Source organism: Blennius ocellaris, assembly GCF_963422515.1.
Source record: "Blennius ocellaris genome assembly, chromosome: 14".
Classification (NCBI taxonomy): Eukaryota; Metazoa; Chordata; class Actinopteri; order Blenniiformes; family Blenniidae; genus Blennius; species Blennius ocellaris.
Genome location: NC_137663.1, coordinates 15,005,917 through 15,028,973, shown reverse-complemented (window position 1 = coordinate 15,028,973; position 23,057 = coordinate 15,005,917). Strand labels below are relative to the sequence as shown.

The following is a 23,057-nucleotide window of genomic DNA, read 5'->3' as shown; positions in this document are numbered from 1 at the left end:
AACTGTCACTCGGGTAAATTAGTTTTTCGATGACAATTTCCTGAGTGTCTTTTTTTTTTGTGACTTAAAGTTCAGTGTGAGGAATCTGCGAAAGCTCTGTGAGATTTGGCGGAATGTGTGATGAACACATTCCTGTGAATAAAAAAAGAAAACCCACACCTTTCAGAGCTGGGGTGTTTATTTTAGAGATCTGATGCTGTACAAATTGCAGACGAAGTTGTCTAGATGGATCTCGGCCCTCCTCGAGTCTTTACTCTGACAGCCGGGCTGCTTCTTGATGGCGGGAGATCAGACGAAAGAGCGCTTCATGAGAGACGGGGTGTAGCGGATCTCGTTGTAACACTCGTCCTCCTCCTCCTCCTCCTCCTTGGCCTCCCTCCGCCTCCCGTCCTGCCCCGTGCGGTGGAGCCACAGCACGAGCACCAGCAGAGCCAGCAGCACCAGACTCATGGACAGGGTGAGCAGCACGCCCTGCAGTATCCCCGACGGAGCGTCCGGGGCTGAAACACACAACGGCTTCCTGTTATCGGCCGACGAGGTGGGGGTGAGGAGACGCCCCGATGGAGAATGCGAGACACTCACTGCTGTAGACGGACAAGTTCACGTAGCAGTTCTCCGTTCCCAGGACGTTGGTGGCCGAGCAGCGATACATGCCGGACGTCTGAGTGGAAACATTGATGATCTGGACGGAGCCTGAAAGATCCTCTGGAAGACAAGGGACACGGTCACTGGAGGACAGGAATGGTCGGAAGAGTGAGAGGGTGATGGCTTAGAAACCACCGTTGGGATTTACGTTTGGTTATTAGCAGTGAATTACTTCCAGTAATAGGTTACTTGGAAGTAATTTATGAAGAACTGAAATTTACTGGAATAAATGGTCATTTACTCATTAATAAATAAAACTAATTACTTGGCTAAATTATTAATTGGAATACATTTGTTATTTATGAATTAGTAATTTCGGGGCACCACCGGGAATCTGGAGTTAAACTAAGTCACTAAACTATCAGTCTCAGTTTAAAGTTTGTTCATAATTCTTTACAAAATATAAATATTTAAATAGAGAAGGTGTGAGATCAGAGCGCGGACTCCACACATTTCAAGAAGTTCATTGATTTTACTTTCATTACAACTTAATTTCCCCTCATTTAGTAGCTCACAAGACTGAAATATTGATCATCTGTAAATTCTATGTGAACAGAGAGCATCTTAAACTCACGTTCACTCCTCAAGACTTATTTTTTGTTACCGGGTCGTTGGACTCATGCGTTCACGATAAGAACACAGAAAAAAAGCCTTCCAAACCAACTCAACCTCGTGCCACTGACCTTCGATCTGGATGGGAAGCGAGATCTCCTCGGGGTTGAGTTTGTCCCAGCGGATCTCGGGTGTGGGGACGCCCTCGGCCACCGAGCAGGACAACCTGACGCTTCCCCCCACGTCGATGTCTCCGTCCCACTGGCACGCCGGCAGCGACGGCGGCACTACGGACCAAATGAGAGGCGGGAAATACTTCACTTGAGCAGTTTGAACCATTTTTTTTTTTTTATGTGAATAGTAAATAGAATCAAAAACATGGACCTCTACAGCAAAGTGAGCATTACGAGACTCGAGGACTTTTTTAAATAAAGTAACAACGATCAGTAGATCAGACCGAATTAAGATTATTTCCTGGGACGCTCTCACCCAGCACACTCAGGGCCAGCTCTCCGATGCCGTCCTCTGCAGGCTCTGGAGGGTTGTTGACCATGCAGCGGTAGATCCCAGCGTCTGACACCCGCGTGTCGTTCAGGACGATATCTGCAGTCGCGGGAATACCTGCAGGCAGTCCGATAAGTGAAATAAATCCACTTTTGACCAATCCGGGGTGTTGGAGCTGATCGCAGCTGGTGTGAAGTGTTGGACTCACCTGTAAAGCCCACCCTGCCGGTGAGGGAGGGGTCCTCAATCACCTGCCCGTGGTCGTACACGATCACCTGCAAGTCACAGAGGACGTCTCTGATAAAGGTTTGTTCACGTGCCACACGACCACAAGGTGAAAGTAAAGGAAGATCCAGAGCAGGTTCACCTGGATGGGGGTTTCCGGACTGGTGAAGGGAGCCAGCGTCCAGATCACATTGAGTCTGGAGAGACCGGTGGAGGTGTAGAAGGAGCAGGGCAGGACCACAGAATCCCCCTGAACGACCTCCAGGCTGGATTCAGGCACCGACACGCTGAGCGCAGCTGTGAAAGGACAGGGAAGATGTATTCTATCTGACATTTATACGGGGTATATTGTGATTGTCTGATGTGCAATTCTCCCTCTCCTGTTCCACGACTGTCATCATCAACTCCTCCCCCTTCATCCCCCTCCTCCTCCTCCTCCTCTCTGCCATCCCCAGGCCTTTTGTGAGTATATGTGTGTGTGTGTGTGGGGGGGGAATTCAGTGTGCATATTGGTTGGTAATTACACTTGACAGGTCTGAGGGCGAGCCAAGCCGATCGCGGGCCGACGGGGAAACAACAGCCCGCTTCACCGGGATGTGTTTGTGAAAGCCCACAGTCAGTTCACTGCATTTGTTTACATCCCGGCCTCCAAAATGTCAGTCGGTGTTCAGCAAAACCTTTCAAACCGATACTCGTAATGTCAGACAGGAACTTTTTACTCGCTGTAACTACAGAGTTTGGAAAGTTAGTCAAGGTTGCATCATTGCAAAGTGTACAATATTCTATATTAATGATGCATTTGTGAAGCTATCTCCAGAGGCCTTCATGATATTTTGGTAAACCTGCAACAACAACAAAATGAGCTCTTGTAAGCTTTTCTGTTAGTCGCGGCTGGAGACGTGACCACGCAACCTCAGCAACTGATCCTCGGGTTTGTCTTGTCATGACACTTCACTGAACCTGGTCGGGAGCTGTTCATTTGCACACGCGTCAAATCACACGAAGCTGTAACTTTGACTAAAACTGTGACTTTTCATGTCTGAAGAGAAAGTGTGTGTGTAGGTGTGTGTGTGTGTGTGTGTGTGAGAGAGAGAGAGCTGTGACTCACCAGCCTCCCGAGCAGTGAACCACACACATAAGGTCCAGAACGTCCATCCTCCAGAAGAACCCATGGCTGTGAGGTGAGACAGACAGTCTCTCTCTCTCTCTCTCTCTCTCTCTCTCCCTCTCGCTCTCTCTCTCTCGACTGGTGGCCAAAAACCCAGGCATGCGTGATTAACGTGGAGAACCATGCCATCAGTGAAGCACCGCCCTCCGTTATTATCAGTTTTTCTTCTCTCTGTGCTCTCATTAGGTCTCATTGTATGTTTGAGGAGGCAACCTTTAATGAAGAGAACCTGCAGGTGGAGGTTTTATTCTGATGGTTTCAGTGCGAAGCGGCTGCAGTGGAGTGATGATGACCCTGTAGTCTAATTAGTTAGTGTAGCATTAAGACGTGCAGCTGCTTCATAAATAACTCTTGATGTTCAGGCTCACGATGCTGCAGGGTGACGTATAATAGCACAGAATAGCCGATGAGAACATTCTCAGTCTGGAGGTTTAAGTTTGAAATGTCCGTGCCTGTAAAATATGTTTCTATAGATATATATTTGATAGCTGTTTCTGAGTGGCAGCTGTCATGAAGTGAATGAGGAAACTGGAGTTTGCATGTTTTCCCTGCACACGTGTGCACATTTTCAGCTGAACAAAAAGATGTAATAAGAGATTGTACAAGCTATGTCTTGAAGATTAGAGCTGAATCCTTTTGTTGAGCAGTGTGTGCAAAAGATTGTAATGTGCTTGTAGCACTTTGAGACTTTTAAATGAAAAGTACATTAGAAATGAAATGTATTAAGATTTAATATCGTTGAAAAGTCAACCGTCATCAAATGTCGATGGTCCCGAGTTAGAATATTTCCTCAGGTGAGATTTGTTTTATTTCAAGATGTATTTTTGATTTTATGAGCTAAAACTGAAAAACAAAATAATATTTATTCAATCTAAAATGTTTCCAAGGTGTTCAAATGTACTTATTCCACTGTATTACTTTTTTGGTGACAGTTGAAAAATCAAATCCCAAGATGGCGATGACTTGATGCAGTGACGCCTGAAAAAAGAAATCAGCCGAGTAAGCATTTAAATCTTCCTGCAGTTCAGGATGAAGTCATATTTAATGTGCTTCTTATCATTTAATCCTTTTTTTTTTTTTGTAGAAATGTTACTACACTGACTTTATAATATAAAAAAAAAAAAGTCTTAAAATATTAGTTTCATTTTAAGCAGGTCTGGGTCGAACACAACATGTTGAATGAAGTGTCAGTCTGAGGCTGCTCTCAGGGGCGGAATTATTTATTGAGTAACTTGATATGAAACAGTCGTGAAAGAGACAATGATAAAGATGAAATATAAAGTGGTTTAGCCTATTGAACCCCTAAAACCTTTTTACACATTAAAAATATATTGAGTGAATCAAGTCTTTTTTTATTTAAACTTCAGCTCCATTTAAAAATGAAACTCCAAATCAAAAGAGCCGATGGCACCAGGTTGACTTCTCCCAATTTATTTAAACGTCCAGCACCAGCTTTGTGCGTTTCAGCTGTGAAATACAGAACATTTCCGAGACTAAAAAAAACAAAACACCCCCACCGAAGAGAGAATTGGCAAAACTGTTCAGTATTTTCTTCACGCGCCTCCCAAGAATCACTCAGGACTATACAGTTTTTTAAATTATATGGCGAGGTCTCCTACGCTGCCGCCATATATGTACAGTATATATATACAGCACTGTGCTCGTCCACAGTGGAGAATATACACAGTGTAGCATCGACCCACAGGAGAAGAAGAAAATAATATTCCATGTGTGTGTGTGGCCACTAATAGAGTGTGTGAATCTGACTGCACAATAACTTACATTTATTTCCATCCTGTTGCCTGCAAGCAGACAACAACCATATTATTTGATTAAAAAGACTGGAAGCACATAGACTCCAGTCATCTTTAACATATTCACACAAGAATCACACTAAAAGGTGTGCAGACACACACACACACTCACACGCAAACACGCGCACAAAGTTGGGAGGGCTGGTTCCACATGTAACATTTCCCTTCGTTAACTCGGTTTCAGTGACGCATGGCCAGTCTGTACTCTAAGGGGGAAGTTTAGACCCGATTCTGGTCTCTCGTGAGACGGGGGGGGGGGGGGGGGGGGCACAATAAATAGCACAGGAGCGAGAAAGAGCGAGACGGGACGAAGGTGGACAGGAGAGACGCCGAGACAGACGGGTAAGCGGAGTGAGTTCTGCCTCTTCCCCTTCAGGGTGACTGGGAGTGACGTGGTGGGAGACGAGCCGGTTGCGGGAGAATCCGCCCCCCCGCCCCGCCTGCCGCCGCCGCGGCGGCTCCGTGGCCAAACTTGCAGTCCCATCACAGCAGCATGGTGACGGGTTTCTCCAGGAACTTGCGGAATTCGGCGAGCCACTGCGCGCCCACCGCTCCGTCCACCACCCGGTGGTCGCAGCTCAGCGTCACGGACATGATGCTGGCGACGTCGAACCTGCGGGACGCAAAACGGGAAACGAGTCAGGCCTTTCCGCTTGGACTGCCGCGTCGAGGCAACCGCCATCGGCATACCGACCCTTTCTCGTTGTCGGCAGGGACCAGTCGTTTGTCGGAGCCTCCGACGGCGAGGATGCAGGACTGAGGGGGGTTGATTATTGCGGAGAAGTTCTTGACGCCAAACATCCCTAAATTAGAGATTGTGAATGTACCTCCCTGTTGAAGGGGATAAAAAAAAAAGAAAGAAAGAAGGTGTTTCAGTTTGATAACTCCTATTTATAGCCAAAGCCTGAACCACAGTCGCATCATGTGCCCACACCTGGAACTCGTGAGGCTGCAGTTTGCCGTCTCTTGCTTTGGCAGCCAGAGCCGACACGTCCCTGCAGATGGCGGCCAGTCCTTTGGTGTGGGCGTTAAACACGATGGGCGTGATGAGACCGTTGGCCGTGCTCACAGCGACGCTCACGTCCACCACGTGATTCCTGGAAACATACGTTCAATACAGGTGAGACCGAGACCGAGACTGCAGTAACTGGGACAAATCTACTCTTCTAGCTTCTGGAGAGTTTAGAAAACATGCTTAGAGTGCCCTCTTCTGGCACAGCTGTCAAACTGCATCATTAAGACCCAATACAACCAATAAATAGGTCACATTATTATTCTGGAACAACAACACGCCTCTCTTTCTGTTGCACACTCTTCTTTCTTTTGTTGCTACTCTCACTAAAGCAGTGGTTCAACAAAGTTCATTCACTGCATCACAGCAATGATTCTCCAGGTGTTGCTGAGCCAATGCAGTGGTTTCCATTACACAAACACCTTCCTCTGATGCAGTGAGGTTATTTTTCTTTATTTTATTTTTGGAGATTGTAAAGACAAGATGCCTCAAAAACATCAGACTTTTCTTTGATCGGACACACATAGACAGACTGGTGTCGATCACCTCATATTCATTTGTAGTTATTTTGAACATGCGGCTCTCGCATAAAAACAATCCTGTGATATACAGGGTCATTTTATATGAGGATCAAGATTCAAGACAAACATCGAAGCGATCTACAATGATGGTTTTGTTGCTGGCGGCTCTTCCGCATTGTTACTTTATAATCATGGTGCTGCAGACATGTCATCTGGAAAGTTTGTTTTGTACCTGCTCACATACTAAAGGTATTTGAGTAAATGTATAAAAATCTTCAGGACAAGTCAGGATCGAAGATGAATCTGGTCCTGAGAAAACATCCCAGGGGAATTGGCAACATGTTTGTTTGTAAATGAGTATTTTTACAATTTAAATGCAGACACACGGACAGATTCAGATCAAACAGGTACACAAAGCAACCGAAGGTTAATCTCTTTCCTGCCTGATGCAAGTAAACATGTGCATGTGCTTGGATGTGCCCGGTCACGGGTATTTACTCACTGGCGGATGACCGTGTCCAACCAGGAGGAGTTGCACTCGGGAACCTTGAGGCAGGCGAGAGCGCTGGCTTTGATGATGAAGTCATTCACGCTAAGTTTGATATTCTGAGCTTGCACCTCCTGCAGAGACGGGCAAAGGTTGTTTATTTGACAACACATGACTGATTGTCTTGAGTTGAACAATAAAAATTTGAAAAAAGAAATTCTTATCTGTTGTGAACTACAAGAACTCACCGCGTTCAGCTCTTTCCGGAGCTCCAGCACTTGGTCCATGTTCACGTCTACCGACAGATAATAGTGGGGGATGGTTTGCTTGGACTGCATCAACCTCTGAGCAATCACCTGCAGGACACACAAAGTACGCGCAATTCAGCTTTGATGTGGAGTTAATCACAGCGAGGGAATGAGGTGCGGTAATCCGGCTCTTTCCGTCGAACCGAGTGGGCGTCTGCGGGGCAAAACGTGTCGGCGCTGGTCTGAGATAACGGAACTGAACGCTCCCGAGGACGCCTGCCTCCAAGCCATCGACACGGCGGCGCCGCAAAGACGGAGCGCCTCGGGAGTTGGTGCGCACCAGGTGGCGGGGGACTTTGAACGGGGGGGGGGGGGGGGCGATGTCATGGCGGAGCAACAAAAAGTCTTGAGTTTCGCGAGTTCTCACCTTGCGGATGTTGCTGATGGGGACGTCTGTGAAGGTGCCGGCTGGTGCAGATGGAGCCGCAGCAGGTGTCGGCGCAGCTGCAGCAGCGGTTGGAGTGGGAGCAGCAGCAACAGCCTGCCAACGCAAGGGGTTTCCATCAGCAACAAAAGTAAAGAGAGGAACCCGCAACCTTCTCAGTTCGTCCTCAACCCCCCCCCCCCCCCCCCCCCCCCTCAAAAAAAACTCATTTAAAGACAACAGGTGAAGAATTTGGTTCAGGAAAAAAGAAAAAAAACACCTTTCAAACCAGCAAATTTAAAGATGTTGAGAAGCAAAAGTGTTGCAAAAGAGAAAGTAAATGGACTAAATGAGCATTAATATAACTTCAGACTTACAGGCGCGGCCTTTGGTGGAACAAACCCATCGATGTCTTTCCGGGTGACGCGTCCATCGGGACCAGTGCCTGAAACAACAACAAACATCCAGTTAACTCAACATCGAGACGCGTCGGATTAAAGAACACTATGGAAAAAGTGATTTTCTCATCAGATTGATTTATTATTCATAAACTTTTACCTTACTGGCTTTGAGAATCGAGAATAGAAAATCTGATACATTTATCATGATCGGAATATATCTTGTTTTAATAGGAAGGCAAAATGACCACAGTTAAAACTTTAGAGTCACAAGAAATAACAGACAAAACCGTTATTTAAACATTTTGGACCCGAACCTGAACCCGCTGCATCCATAGTTTTTTGGGGTTTTTTTTTTCATTCTTAGGTGAATTAGGTTTGCTACTTACCGACGACCTGTGCGAGGTTAATTCCTTTCTCAGCGGCGAGTTTCTTTGCGAGCGGGCTGGCGAAGACACGTCCCTTCCTGGGCGCAGCCGGGGCCGCGGCTGCTGGAGCAGGAGACTGCGCGGCGGCGGCGGCCGGAGGTGCAACCTGCAGAATAAACACCGGGTACTCTGACGTGATTAATAAAAAAAAAATAAAAAATCCCACGAGGAACTTCCCAATGAGAGTAAAGAGTCTCGTCTCACCCAGGCTGGAGCAGGAGGAGTGGAAACCTCCATTCCGCCCGTCTCCACGTAATCCTTGAAGGCAGCGATGTCGCTTTCTTTCTCGACGATGATGCAGAGCGGCGCTCCCAACGGAACGTCCCGAGTTCCCTCTTCCACGAGGATTTTCGCCAGATATCCCTCCTCCTGCACCTCAAAGCCTTGGCGGAGACACATGAAAGAGACGAGGTGAGACTTCGCCCGGCAGAAGAGAAGTGGCGTCGACGGAACTAAAAAAAAACTCCGGGACCGAGACGCTTGAAAGCAGCCTGGATTTACCGATGATCGCCTTGTCGGTTTCAATATCAGCCAGCAGATCTCCTTCGCTCAGCTTCTCCCCGACCTTCTTCTCCCAGTGCTGCACGGTTCCCATCGTCATGGTGGGGGAGAGGGCAGGAAGCGCAATCTGTAGCACAGTGACACACACACACACACACACACTTGAGAAGCTGGAGCTTCCATGTTTCACAGGTGAGTGTGAAAGAGTGAGTGTGTGAGAGACAGGTTTTAAAAGTATTTTATAATCTTAATCACTTAAGACTCTTAATTGCTTGCTTTAATGCATTTCTTTGTAAAGCTTTAATATATTGACTTTATCACAATTTACCTGGACCCTGTGTATTGGAGACTAAATAACTGCCTTATTTTTGTTTTTATATAAACAGACACCATGGTAGCATGGAGAACTGAATGACACGAAGATCCTTCAGTAAACCTGAAGTACATAAAACTGCAAAATACAGCTTCTTTCGTCACTCAAAATATTTCATCCCATGAATGAAAAATTTTAATCAAAAGATGAAAAAAGCTCTTTCATTTCAACAAGAAAGCGATTTTGCACAAAGAGCGATCACTTGGAGGAAAACCACTGAGGCCTGTATGAGGGCAGCGAATGAGGTAGTTTGGCTCGCAAGTAACACACATGATGGAGCCACATCTGTAAACACAAAAACACTGCAAAACTCAGTTCTCTCGCTGCGCCCGACGGTATAGTTGTGTAAAAATCACGCCTACCTTCAAGTGTGTGGGGTAAGAGCTGCCTGGGGCGGCAGGAGCAGCAGCGGCGGGGGGAGGAGGAGGGGCGGAAGGAGCAGCAGGTGAGGGAGGAGCACTGGCTGCTTTGAACGAGTCGAGTGTTACATCCTTGAAGGCTGCGACCAAGTCGGGGCTGCAGGGAACAACACACACACACACACAGATGTTAAACAGTTATTCAGATGGAGCTCAACTGCATCCAGACTTAAAAGGCACCCTTTGAGTTAAAAAAAAAAAAAAAAAAAAATCTAATACAGCAATAACATGCCAAAGAGAGCAATTTTCTAGCAATGCTATAAAAGTCGAAGGAGGGTAAACGGAAACATACCTGTCAACAGTGATGCAGATCAGGGCTCCAACCGTGACATCTTTCGTGCCTTCAGGGACCAGGATCTTTGCCAGGTAGCACTCCTCCAGCACCTCAAAACCTACGGTGGCCTTGTCCGTCTCAACCTACAAGAACACAAAGCTTTTAGACAGGGAGAACGAAACGGTTCTCCTGCACGAGGAAACCAACGCGCAGAGAGCCCCTGACCTCGGCTATCAGCTCTCCCTCGCTGATTTTGTCTCCTTCTTTCTTCTCCCAGCGAGCGATGGTTCCCGTCTGCATGGTGGGCGACAGCGCAGGAAGCTCCACCTGACGGACAGACGGCAAATTAGAGGAGTTAACGTCCGGACGGGTCATTGACAAAGTAACTGCATTTACTATAAATGTCACTCCAAATAAATGAAAGACACAGAAACAAGCCTTCACGTGGACAATGATTTCATTAATGACGATCCGACATGAATACGTTTTGGAGTATTTAAAATACTAGACACCAAAATAATAATGGCAAAACTAATGTATGTCACAGTTTAACAATGCATACATTTAGTATGAAGACAATATATTCTAAATGCACTTATCTGTTAAGAGTATCAACGATCTGGAGGTCATGCACAAGAAGGATCCTTCAGTTATATGGTAATAACCTGAATTCAAATGCAAATTCCCCCCAAAAAACAGTAGCAGACTTGTTTTTGGTGATCTGTTCCTCTGAGGAGTTTTATCAAATCGTTTTACAATCCAGCACCATCCAGTGTTGTTATTAAAAGCTGGTCTTTACACTCCACTTGAGTTATATTACATGCATTAGATTAGATGCGCCAAATTTACGAGATCACTTTATTGTGATCACTTCCTGAACACACAGGTGGATGAGAGAAGGGCACTGATGCAACGCGAAGAATGAAATTAACGAAATCGTCATGTGACAGCAGCCCTGGAGGTTGTTGTGGCGTGTGGAGACTTTCATTAACTCCCCAAAGGCTGGACTGACACATTCTAGTGTCACAAACTGTCGCCGGAACTTTGCAGCTAAGCTATGCTAAGCTAGCTGTGTGGTTCGCCGTATTTAACGGTTTAACCTCTACCGGAGGAGCGCTCCGTGGTGGAGCGAGCAGCGGAGAGGTCAAGCTACGGTCCCCGGGACATGCACATGCAGTGTCCCGGGGCCGGGAACGAGGGGTAACGTTACCTTCTGGTGCGGCGGCAGACTATAGAAGCGCTTGCTCTGAGCGCCGCCCGCCAGCTGAGGACACCGCAGCAGGGTCGCTCTGCGGCCGAAGCCCGAGCCCAGAGACACGGCGGCCCGTGAGCTCGCACCGCGGTGGAGGCGCCTCACGCAGCCAGCACCGGAGCCGGAGCCGAGCCCAGGAGCCGCAGCAGGCCCCGCCGGGAGGACACGGGGACAGAGCCGGGGACATGAGAGCCCAGCGGACGGCCGGAGCCGCAGGACGAGACGGAGCATGTCGCGGCGGTCGGAACACTACAAAGTGATGGCAGACAACGTGTTGGTCTCACGGCGGCTCCTCCGACAGTCTCTGTCCCGAAGAGAAGCTTCAGATTTAGATTCTGCCCTCACTTTCTAATGACCTCCTCCAGCCCAAAACACTGCGCTTTACGGCTCTCCTCTGTGCCCTGCCGTCAACCCGAAGGAGCTGTCGTAAAGCGAGACTTTTCAAATCCCAACCAGTGGAAGTCAACGAATTAGAAACACGAAGACATAAAACACAAACAAAACACTAGCAGGCACATGAAACTAATTTAAATAAACAAATACGATGATTTTTAAACAGAAGTAAACACATAAAATGATAATAAACGAAAAGGTCACTCTGAACCGCCCTCTGAGCACATCCAACACGTAGAAATATTCACAAAAGAGTATTACAGATCTCAAAACATATTTAACCCAGAAACTGTCGCTAATATGCACTACAAACGATAATGTACTGCAGTATCACAAATTGCCACATGGTGGAAGCAGATATTTACACATACAGCACCAATTTGGCTCATTTAAATCATTTATACAAATTATTCTACATTCAAAAGACTTATTCGTGGTTTCACATATTTGTTCATATTCCACTGTTCTTCGATTTTCTGTGTTATGTAAACACTTTACAAAACGGGGTTTGACAACTAATGCAACTGTGTTTTATACATGTGCTTCTCCGGCAATGTGCTTCACACTGTTATAACAAGAATTGGTGATTTTCTTTTTTTTAATCTTATCAGTATAAAACATACTTCTGGTGCCCAGTGAGACACTAGAATTTTTTATTTTTTTTTATTCTCGTATGTTTTCATGAAAAATAGAAGTGGTTTCAGCATAACATGAAACTTTTATATCAGGAACTGATGTCATTGTAGCACACGACTGAATCCGTCTGATCACATACAAGGACGTACAAATCTCAGGGAATTTGGTTAGGATTTGATAACCTTTTTCTCCCACATGGATCCACATCAGATTGATTGATCTTTTATTGATCTTGTGAATGGAGAAATTTACAATGAAAAAAAGGAAGAGGGTAAAACAGTAGGTAAGGAGAGGAGAAAAACAAGACAGGTCCCAAACTATGCTCCTTGCAAAAGGCCAGTAGTGTGAGATTCGGGAAAGAAACCAAGATTTCTTGATTATTAAACATACAATATTCAAGATTAGTCATATCAAACGTTAACATTCAGCCCCTGAATACAAGTAGAAGACAGCACTATAGGGAAACTAAAGTGTAAAATGACAAAGAAATGTTAAAAGTGGAGGACTTTATCTGTCTAAAACGAATACAATGATAATCTCAAGCAATAACCAGTGACATGAAATTAGTTTTACAAATGTTTAAATGAAGGTCACAAAATGTGGCACACCATCATTTTACAAACCAAGTTTCAGGTTTATTTCAAAATATGTTTGCAACATTCAACAAAAAGGCCATTTCTGGTTCATATTTACAAAATCCATAGTTTGTAGGAAAAAAAAACAACTTAGTAAACAACACAAATACTAAACAAACCTCCACTTGAAAATTGTAAATGTTTTAGTACAGGCAGTCATGGCATTCAAACAGGCCTCAATAACTCAACTGATGCATATTTCTGTTGGCTTGTCAATGAAGGCAGATACATTAATTCCAAAGGGGAAGTTACAAGCAGAGAGAAAGGACACACACACACACACACACACACACACACACACACACACACACACACACACACACACACACACACACACACACACACACACACACACACACACACACACACACACACACACACACACACACACACATAAATACAAGCATCCACACTCATAATCTCTCTTTAAACAAATATTCAAATATGTAAAAAGAGAAAGCAAACATACAGTAATTATATAAAAATATGTTATGCCTGGATTTTCACATGAACACAATATTTCCAGCATCATTCCTACTCAGTGGTTCAGTTGAAGGATGTTCACATTCATGCTGGTGCGACTGACAATATCCACATGTAGGTCCAATTTAATCTGAACACATAGTCTTGTGTATTTTAACAACATATTCTGCATTTAACTCTTTTGTTACTGCCATCATGTGTAAGCCAGGAGAAATACAGCGGAGAAAGTAGTTTATGTCTACTTTGACCATATTGTCAGAAATAGGTCTAACTCTGCTAAAACTGCACTAAAAGTAATCTCACATTGCAGCTGTGAGTTGCATGTCAACTTCTGTCATTTCATCCAGCTTGTTATTATATTGCTTGCCGTTTTAGATAACACTGTATGTTCAATCTACATTCACAATAATGACTGAAAACACGACTCAATTACAGCGAACTGGATTAAAAAAACAACAAAAAAAAAACAGAGAAACCAATGTGTTCCCTGTGCAAAACTGTTCCTTCAGCCAGAGATAATACTCAAACATTAACATTCTTTAATGGCCAGAGTTGGTTCAAAACCTTTGAGTCCAATTCTGATGCCAGAGTTACAACCTGGCAAAGACAAGCCTATGATAGAAATAAGTTTTACCTGTAAGGCACTGGGTTTGATGATATTCTGGACATTGATTACAGGTTCAAACTTCCTCCAGAAGAACTAGTGTTATCAGTCATGTTTACTACTAGCTGATTCACTCCAATCTCTTGCTCCAACATCTCATAGTCTCCTGTTAGTCCCAGTCTAAAGACGAAGATTCCACTTGGTCTGAACAGTTGGCTCAATGTGCTGCTTCTGGGACCAGAACAACCGCCATCATTAAAAAGAAGTGCTGCACGGTCTCAGGTTGACCCTACAGTGGCCTAAGAGAAGGAAAAATAGTTCTTTACCACTGGGAGTTACTGAAATAAAGAGAGCAACACAGAAGTGATATTTTGTCACCTTTCTTCACCACGGTCTTCTTCTACCCAGGCTACGATTTTACCTTCCCAGCCTGGAACTATCGCTCCATCCAAGAATACCTACACATGAAAACAGGGACATTATTTCTCTCATGAGAACACTACACTTGATAAGCAGTGATTGCGTAAAACTGGAAGTATTATAAGTATGATTAGCAGCCTGCGCAACAACGTTACGATTATTGTCCATGTTATTCAGCCAGATCTTTTTCCTACCTCTTCTTTCACGGTACCAAATTCTGGGTCCAGGGCTTTAAAGTGGTACCTGTAGTTTCCCTCTCGATCAACGGCTGCTTTAACATCCTTGAGCGTCACCTCACCCAGCCTGCAGGACGCACAAAAACAGAATTCGGACATGTCGGGACATCTCATATGTTCCTATTAATGTGCTGGAGTAATCAGTACTTTTGCTGCAGCACATTTTGCGCAACAATGATCAAATATCACCCTTAACCTCTTTGGTATGTTGATCATCGAGGGTGTGGGGGATTTCCCGGTGAAATAAAGGATTTTTGTCGATGAAGAACCACCATTGTGGGACTGACACAACTCTGAAATGTAATGAAAATCCAAAATTGATCAACGCGACAACATTGTGTGTATATTTTCCACGTGAAGCAGGGACATATCAGAAGCTCTTACTTGAGGAAGGCCAGGGGTCCGTGTCTGTGTGTTGACTTTTAGGTCTTGGAGATTTCCCCATTCCCTGGGAAAATTCACAGAACTATGAACTGGCTGCACCGACCGTAGAATTGCACATTTTACCAAAAAAGTAACTCCTACTAACATTCAATAATAAATAAATGTATGCTTATAGTGACCATTCAACTACATAATTAACTATTTTATAACCGATAATTAATGCTGTCTGCTTTACAATCTCATGCCGCATTTGTGTGGTTGTTCCTGCAGAGCTGGTACCTTGTGTTTATGCAGAACATGCAGTCTGTCGATGAGCGAGACGATGCCCTGCTCCAGGGTGTCCAGTGTGTGATGCTGAGGGTCGTGGTCTCTGAAATTGTTCCTCAGACTCCTCAGTGCGTCTCTGAGAAGCTGAACCTCGTCTGCCTGTTGCTACAAGCACAAACACAGAAATCCTTTTTTTTTTTTTTTTTTTAAATCAAGAACAAGCAAGTACTTGTTTAGTCTCACGCTGATATGAATGCCATCTCTGTTCTGTTAATCCTTTTTTTTTTTTATCATTCAAATTCCGCAAGTTAAGTTATTTACAGCGATGTGATAGACCTCTTGTGGGATTTTTCAGAGATCAAAGTGGTTGTTAAAGTTAAATTTGACCGTCATACTAATACATTTGCCTTTTCTATCACCAGCCTGGTAAAAAAAAAAGAAAAAAGAAACGGTTGGAAACCACTGAATTACAGGACCAGCATAAAACTTAAATTTAAAAAATTGTGTTTCTGGGGTTTCATTTGGTAAAAGAACAGTCAGTCATCTTGACTGACAGAGGAATTGCATCAAAAGAAACAATACTCACGCCCGACATAGAAGGAGATTGAGTTCCACAGTAAGAATATCCATTGTTTTCTGTCTCACTGGGGATCTAGGAGAAAAAGGAAGGAAAGCATCAGCTATGTAATGTATATCTCAGTACATGACTGCATAGTGGAGATACATTTCAAAAAGTGAACCGTAGAAGAATAACCAGTGTTACCTGGTCCACATCTCTGCACATGAGCTGCTGCAGCATGCTGTCTTTATGTTCCAACTCTGTTTGCAATTCAGCCTGTCAAAGACACAATCAGTTGTCAATGCACACACTGATATAGATATATGATTAAAACATTAATCAGAGATGACTTCTATGTAAAATCTGGACAGTAGTCAAGGTACCTGCACTTTTTGGCTTTCTTCGAGCTTGTGTTTGAATTGTTGAAGTAGCCTGTCCTTCTGTCCGATCTCCTTCTGCAGAAACCAAACAAACAGAAAATATATAAACAACTAAGTGTGTGAAAGAGCCATAAATGACATAAGTTACAGAAGTCTTGAGGTTGACAGATCACCTTGTTCTCACCCCACAGCCTGTTACATTCCTCCAGCTTCCACTGCAGCTCTGCCTGCGTTTCCAAAGGAGAGAGGACGTTGCATTAATGAAGACTATTTTCTTTCAGGCAAGTCGCATTCACCTGAACTAATATGTGTACACTCGCTGCTAAATATGCAAGCAGTATTAAAATATTGCGTACATTTTGGTTGGTGAGCTCATCTTTTGTCATGCTGCCTCGGAGAAGCTCCTGCTTCATCTGCAGTATCGATGCTTCCTGAGTGCAAAGCCGCTGCTGCTGGGCCTCCTGGGAATGAACCAGTCGGAGGTCAAACTACTGAACCAGGAACTTTCGCACTGGAATTACAACATTATAATAATATTCATGTAAATCTGAGCAGAAACATTAAAACTGTAGGTTTGTCCTACCTTTACTCCCTGCAGGTTTCTCATCTCCTGCTTACAGCACAACAGTTCCCTCTGATGCAAACGGCACAGGAAGCGAATTAAACATTAATAAGTGTGCATGCCAGGAGTTGGTACACAGTAGGTAGATCAGATTTAAATAAATAAATAAATAAATAAATAAATATATAAAATTGAATAGCGAAGTTGAAAAGTTTACCTTGAGCTCCTGAGCTTCTTCCATACTCTGATCCAAACGACTGCGAATGACGACCTGGGAGGAGAAAAGAAAGGGATGTGTGTGGGAGCCACAATGGAGGGAGGAAAAAAAGGGAAACTGATACCCATGTCACCGTGTGGCTTACACACACACGCACATTCGCACACACACACACACACACACACACACACACACACACACACACACACACACACACACACACACACACACACACACACACACACACACACACACACACACACACACACACACACACACACACACACACACACACACACACACACACACACACACACACACACACACCAGCTGCTGTTCAGGGTTGCCTTGTTCCAAAGTCAAAGACGCGTCCTGCTCGTCCTCAGGGAGAGAACCCTGCAGCAGCAACGCCTTCAAAGAAAGAAAGAAAAGAAAGCATGTGACAGCAGTTTGTACTTTGGCCGTTGAAAGCCGCCGCTGCTCGGTCATCTTATAAATGAGGAGCCAGTGAGTGTACAGTGGACGTTACGGAACCACATTTAAGCTCTGAAATACTGCGTTACAAAAGTCGGCATTTATTAAGCATTCAATAAGTCCCACCTCCCAAAATTTGGGGGCGAATCCCAAAAACACACCCAAGTCTGTTCTGGTTCATTTAACCCTGAAGAATCATTTCAAACGGCTCTTCAAGAAACAAACTCATCTGAAAACTGCACCGCATTCAATACATGATAAACATCGACACTAAACATCAGAAGGCTTGAATGACACAAGATAAATATGAGGAGACTGAAGATGCTGGTACCTGTAAAGCAGACACCATCTTACGTGCCTCCTGCACCTCCTTCTCCAAACATTCACTGAGAGGATCGTCCCATGACGTCTCCACGACAACGTGGCAAGACTCGTCTACGGGGCATGGGGCAAAATTCACTATGAAGTTTCAAAACTCATAAAGAGGAGAAGATGGGAGAGTTTGACAGAACTCACCACTGCTCTGCTGTTCCTGCCGGTAGTCCTGCGGCGGTCTCTCTGGGTGGCCGCACGGTGGAGCTCGCGGCGATGACAGCGGACTGACAGTGCTGAGGCTCACGGGGGGCAAAAGCGCTAATTAATCAGCATATACACCTGCTGCCATCGGTCGATGTCGTAGGACGTTGCATTCAAACATCAATAGTACTATAGTGTACGTATGCAAATCAAAAAACAGGCTCATTTCTGCAGATACCTTCTGTTACAACTCATTTTAGTGCCAAGAGAGCCGAAACTTTAAAAAAAAATCTGCCACACATTAGAAACATATGTTACATTAAACAGACATCAAGCAATCTGACATGGGGAGAAAAAAAATCCTCAATATTGTACAAGCACTCGCTACATTTCTCTACATTAGCACCGCAAAACCGATCAAAACCAGCATGAATTCGCAAAAACGCCTGGAATTTGCATGCATACACAGCGTCTCATTGTCTGGCCTTACCATTTAATCTGTGTCGCCCCCATACTGAACTATAGGCGGTCCGACCTGCACATAGCAACCCAGAAGCAGCCCGAGTTCCACTCTCTCATTCAGTCTCGAGTGTCTGTGGCTAAAACTCATGACAATTTACGATTCCCCTCTTGCCGATAGACCAATCCCCTCGCCCTCCAGCTTGATCTGGGTTGCTATGGCGACCGATATCGCAGACACTGCTCAGCATCACTCCCCAAGGCTGCACATGTGATGCGAGCATGAAGTGCGTCCATGTGAAACAACCAAACTGCAACATCAGCGTACAAGCAATTAATACTTTTACGTTTTAATCATGACGGGACAAAACTCCTGTCGTAACAAACAAACACACACACACACAGCGCATCCGACTGTTCGCAAAGTGTGAAAAAGTATTTGTTTGAGATGTCAGATTACAAAGAGGTTACATAACAATAACTGCGGGCGATAAAATTCCAACAAACTGAATCAATTTCACAACAAAGTGGAGTTTGTTCTCAGACAACACTGACTTCTTCTAGTCTGGTGTGAAAATATTTTGTTTAAAAATATTTTAGTCCGGAAATGCAAGTGGCAACATAATTATGTAACACAGTAAATAGCAATATAGTTGCATGAACATTAAGGCTTTAACCATGTAGAAAATTGAATATGAGGGAGAGAAGTAGCATCTTATATCTATTTAAACATGCTTACAACATCATGTCATAGACTATAAAGTCCATGCAACTTTCACTGGGTTATTCTTGCTTATAGCATGTGTAGACTGATTCAATGTCTTCTGCTCGAGTTAAGAGAGCACTGAAATAAATGAACACTCAAACTAAAACTTTCTGATCAACTGACTAAAACAAGACATTTGATGGTATGAAGAGCTGATTACCTGCTAATGGCATTCTCGTCCGGGGATCCTCTTTCATACTGCTTAACAAGAGCCCGAACACGCACACTCTTGTCCCCATCCGACACCCAGCCACTGAAAGAAGACACAAAACACACGAGTTGTTCATGTTCTGTATGACATACCGATGCCACCTCCATTTGTCCACCAGAGGACAGCAAAGACAAAGCATGTAATTACAGCGTGCGAACGAAACAAAGAGCTCACGCTGCAGATTCGGGCTTGAGGAGACTTCATTGTGTCTGAACGTGCACATGTTGGGCAGGTCAGCTGCTGAAGCTGCAACTAAACGGCACAACTGCCACTGTCGAATAGAAGAGTGTCAAATCTCATCATTACGTGGCGCTGTAGTTGAGACGGCCACAAGCTTCCCAACAATGACATCAACACTCTGCTGCTCGATGGAAATAGTGTTACTATTATCACTACTGACACCTGCATTGTGATTAGATGTGCATCACTACAAAGGACCGAATTCAGTTCAGCACTCTCTTAACAGAACGATAGTCATCCACTTATTCAGTGTTTCTTTTAATCATGAATGCTGACTTATAAAGTTACAATGGATTTTTGTTTTTTTCCCAGGTAGTAAAGCTGTCTGAAGTGCAGAAATACGTCTTCATAATAAAAGTTAGAAACCTCAGGTTACAATGAGTCAGCAGCATGTCAAAGTTAGGAGGAGATGTGGGGTTTGACGGGACGATCTAAAGCCGCTGGGGCAGTTTAAGTGAACAAGTGCTCCTGACAGACACGCTGTCTCATCCTGTGTACCTGAACATGTTCAGTGACGCGTGTCTTTGATTGAACTCGTCCTTGGTGGAGACGTTTGCAGCCAGCATACCTGTGGATCCGTGTGGAACGTGCAGGTAGTGATGCATCAAGTCGAGCTGAAGCCAGAGCGGCAGCGGCACCTTGAGCCAGAGCCACCGTGGAAAGAGGGTTGTGGCCTGCAGGGCCCCTTGTCAAGCCCCGCCCACTTCCGCCGCCAGCCCTGTGATTGGCTGACGGTTTGAAGTGGGCCGCCAGTGCCAGAATTATCCTCATTACCGATTTCAGATTGCCATCAACAATGTCTGCAAATGGACAGGGGGCAAACGACAAGAACAATTTTACTCATCTACATTAGAAAATGGAGAATTGTCACAATGTGGACATGCAATGTTGATGCACTCAGAGCTTTGGAGTTGAATTTGTTTGCTTGCAATACAGAATCAATAATCAGAAGATGTTGAAAGGAAGGAGGAGGGTGAGAGGAAAGATTTTTTTGGGGGGGTGATTTACCTCTGGCGGATATGTGCGGCATGCGTATGTGTCGAGAGGAAATGAACCGCAAGACTTCCTCCACATTCTTCCTGCTCTCGTCTTTGTTTTGTGGAGCCGCGTACACTCCCTCCAGCACCTCCCCAGCTGCAAAGTCAAAAATGAAATTGAAGGAAGGATTTAAAAAAACACGAGCAATCCTGCCATGCAGTAACAGTGTGGCAAAAGATAGCGGTCACTTTTTTAATACAATCTTAATTTCATTTATAACGTATTCCTCCATCAGTAAGTTCCATTCACAAACAAAATGCTGACGATGCAATGCTCTGAAAGATACAAATCGTGTGATAGCAGTTTACATTACTACGTGAGTGGACATGCCCGTGTGCGTTTACCAACTATCTCTATGAGTTGTGTGAGCACCACGCCATCCTGCAGATCACGCCGGAGGTCTGCGATGGGCTTCAGGCCTGCTCTCCTCTTCAGCTGGGAGTTCACCCAGGAAACGTACGCTGCCAGCTGCTGCTGCAGGCCATCCGTCAGATGCCAGGCACGCACGCACGCACACACGCGCACACACACACACACACGCACACACACGCACACACACAGAGAGCTTAGGCTCAGACTATGGTCCTTTGTTTGAAATGTTGGGACAGGGGACAGGACCAGGGGGAGGAGGTGGGGGTCACCCTATTGTCCCGGGGGATAGAAAGAATTTTAATTCTGCTGGTGGGGACTAATTACATGATCTGTCTCTCCAGAGCAAACGGAAGTGAAAAGAGTGAGAGCTGTAACCAAAAAGCTGATAACATCCGGCCCGTCTGTCTCTCTCTCTCTCTCTCTCTCTCACCCAGTCTCACCGTCTCTCCACCTCCACCGGTCCCCATCAGTCACGTGACCGCCTGTCGTCCGGGAGACGCCACAAAGAACGCACACATTTCGATAAAAAAAAACACCCCCATAATGTCGTTTAATTGTGTCGTTCGGCTCGTTTGCGGTTTGGATACAAGTCAAAAAGTATAAGGACAAATTACACGGTGCCTCGATGCTGGGACAAACAGTTAGCAAAAAAAAAAAACCATCCCTGGCACCACTTCACGTCAAACATGACGGCGTAAATCCAAAATACGCACTAAAATGCACTTTTACGCACACGACTCGGCGATTATACCATTCACATGTCTCTCTCAACTCGTAGAAACGTGTTATTCTCACGTCAAGCTGTTGCACTGACGGTGAGCAGATGTAACTGTTGTCCCGGCTGCTCGTTTGGAGCTAAAGTGAAGACTCGAGTGTAAAGAAAAAAAACGCTTGATGGACGTCACGTTACCTCGTTAAAGCCGCCGTGGAGAACCTCGTCCAGCAAACTTCCTCTTGACAGTGAGGCGATCATCTTTGCGCCAGAAAACCCATCTGGCAGACGGGCAGCGTGGACAAACGGGCACAACCCCGCCGTTACTAACAGCCGCCGTACCGCTGCAGACGTCAACAAACCGAGACAAGTGAGGCACGAGCTGAGCTGCGCTGGGCTGAGCTGAGCTCGCTCCCGTTACTCTGGTCGGATCATCATCATCATCATCATCATCATCATCGTCACCATCATCATCATCACAGCCACCGCAGAGTTAATACATTTAACCAAAAGCAGCACTTCTGGTGGTCAGCTTCACACTTCCTACACACTTCCTGGATCACATGTTGGGGGGAAAGAAAAAAAAAAGCGCAGCTCTGCTCACGTTATACACGAGAGCAAATAAAAGTGTTGTCTTCTTTATTTAAAAGTTGAAAGTCATAGTTTTGATGTTTTTGTTTCAGAAAACTTAACATTTACACACCAAGGTTTAAACGAATATTGTGTTTAGAACAATACACTATGAGAGATTTAAAGAAATTCAAACCAAAGTGTATCATTCTATTCAATCTATTCTGTGTGGAATTTGCATGTTCTCCTATGTGTGTGTGTGTGTTTTTGAGGGGGTGGTCCTGGAGGTCCACAGGTTTCCTCCCACTGTTTAAAAACATGCATGTGAGGTTAATTGTGGACAAAATTTTCCCCAAGTATGAGTGTGTTTGCCCTGTGATGGACTGGCGCTGGGCCCAGGTGTGCCCTCCTCTCACCCACAGTAAACTGGGATTGGCGCTCTGCAGCACCTGCTATGATAAAGTGTTATAGAGATGGATGGATAGATTCCTCACACCACTGAACTCAGAAAATTAAAACTTGTTTGTAAAGTCAGTACCTTCATTCCTAACACACTGTTTAAAAAAAAAAAAAAATGTGTTTAACTCACATGAAAAGACTGTGACAGGTCCAATCCCAAATAGTTATGCAATTAAGCAATATTTTATTGTCAAAGTACAGAGTTGAATCAAGGAACAA

General features: G+C 44.8%; 3 protein-coding genes across 5 annotated transcripts; all 3 read right to left on the bottom strand.

Annotated features, from left to right (window-relative positions):
* Positions 1–288: 288 nt before the first annotated feature.
* Positions 289–3,218, bottom strand: LOC308139529 (immunoglobulin superfamily member 11; the record flags this gene model as incomplete). The annotated part of the gene is made up of 7 exons (XM_080508989.1): positions 289–500; positions 583–705; positions 1,329–1,484; positions 1,687–1,818; positions 1,910–1,976; positions 2,069–2,223; positions 3,035–3,218. 7 exons carry the CDS (start codon positions 3,216–3,218, stop codon positions 289–291), a joined length of 1,029 nt encoding a protein of 342 aa, XP_080365115.1.
* Positions 3,219–4,509: 1,291 nt separating this feature from the next.
* Positions 4,510–11,642, bottom strand: dlat (dihydrolipoamide S-acetyltransferase (E2 component of pyruvate dehydrogenase complex)). The gene is made up of 14 exons (XM_080508258.1): positions 11,204–11,642; positions 10,219–10,320; positions 10,012–10,136; positions 9,663–9,816; positions 8,928–9,054; positions 8,631–8,809; positions 8,388–8,532; positions 7,978–8,045; positions 7,604–7,717; positions 7,177–7,284; positions 6,944–7,062; positions 5,843–6,005; positions 5,603–5,739; positions 4,510–5,521 (listed from the first exon to the last, which is right to left on the bottom strand). The coding sequence occupies exons 1-14, from the start codon at positions 11,474–11,476 to the stop codon at positions 5,392–5,394; spliced, it is 1,944 nt and encodes a 647-aa protein (XP_080364384.1). The 5' UTR covers positions 11,477–11,642; the 3' UTR covers positions 4,510–5,391.
* A 989-nt stretch (positions 11,643–12,631) lies between these two features.
* On the bottom strand, positions 12,632–22,210 carry LOC308139436 (dixin-like; the record flags this gene model as incomplete). 3 transcript variants are annotated; one of them, XM_080508889.1, is made up of 21 exons in its annotated part: positions 22,008–22,210; positions 21,070–21,199; positions 20,696–20,821; positions 20,256–20,487; positions 19,397–19,489; positions 18,012–18,109; positions 17,827–17,930; positions 17,349–17,432; positions 17,022–17,075; positions 16,826–16,876; positions 16,599–16,703; positions 16,416–16,469; positions 16,246–16,317; positions 16,067–16,138; positions 15,890–15,955; positions 15,316–15,468; positions 15,037–15,100; positions 14,849–14,945; positions 14,611–14,719; positions 14,375–14,454; positions 12,632–14,295 (listed from the first exon to the last, which is right to left on the bottom strand). In XM_080508889.1, exons 1-21 carry the CDS (start codon positions 22,068–22,070, stop codon positions 14,286–14,288), a joined length of 1,917 nt encoding a protein of 638 aa, XP_080365015.1. In that variant the 5' UTR covers positions 22,071–22,210. The 3 variants fall into 3 exon arrangements, with proteins under 3 accessions (XP_080365015.1, XP_080365017.1, XP_080365016.1); XM_080508891.1 differs by having other exon boundaries at positions 18,012–18,103; XM_080508890.1 differs by lacking the exon at positions 12,632–14,295 and having other exon boundaries at positions 14,371–14,454.
* Positions 22,211–23,057: the final 847 nt, after the last annotated feature.

Coding starts and splice junctions, on each gene's coding strand:
- dlat (XM_080508258.1), bottom strand. CDS start 11,476: ATGCTCCGTCTCGTCCTGCGGCTCCGGCCGTCCGCTGGGCTCTCATGT. Junction 7,718..7,977: donor TTCCACCAAAGGCCGCGCCT/GTAAGTCTGAAG, acceptor TTGCGTTGGCAG/GCTGTTGCTGCTGCTCCCAC. Junction 7,285..7,603: donor CCATCAGCAACATCCGCAAG/GTGAGAACTCGC, acceptor TGTGTCCTGCAG/GTGATTGCTCAGAGGTTGAT.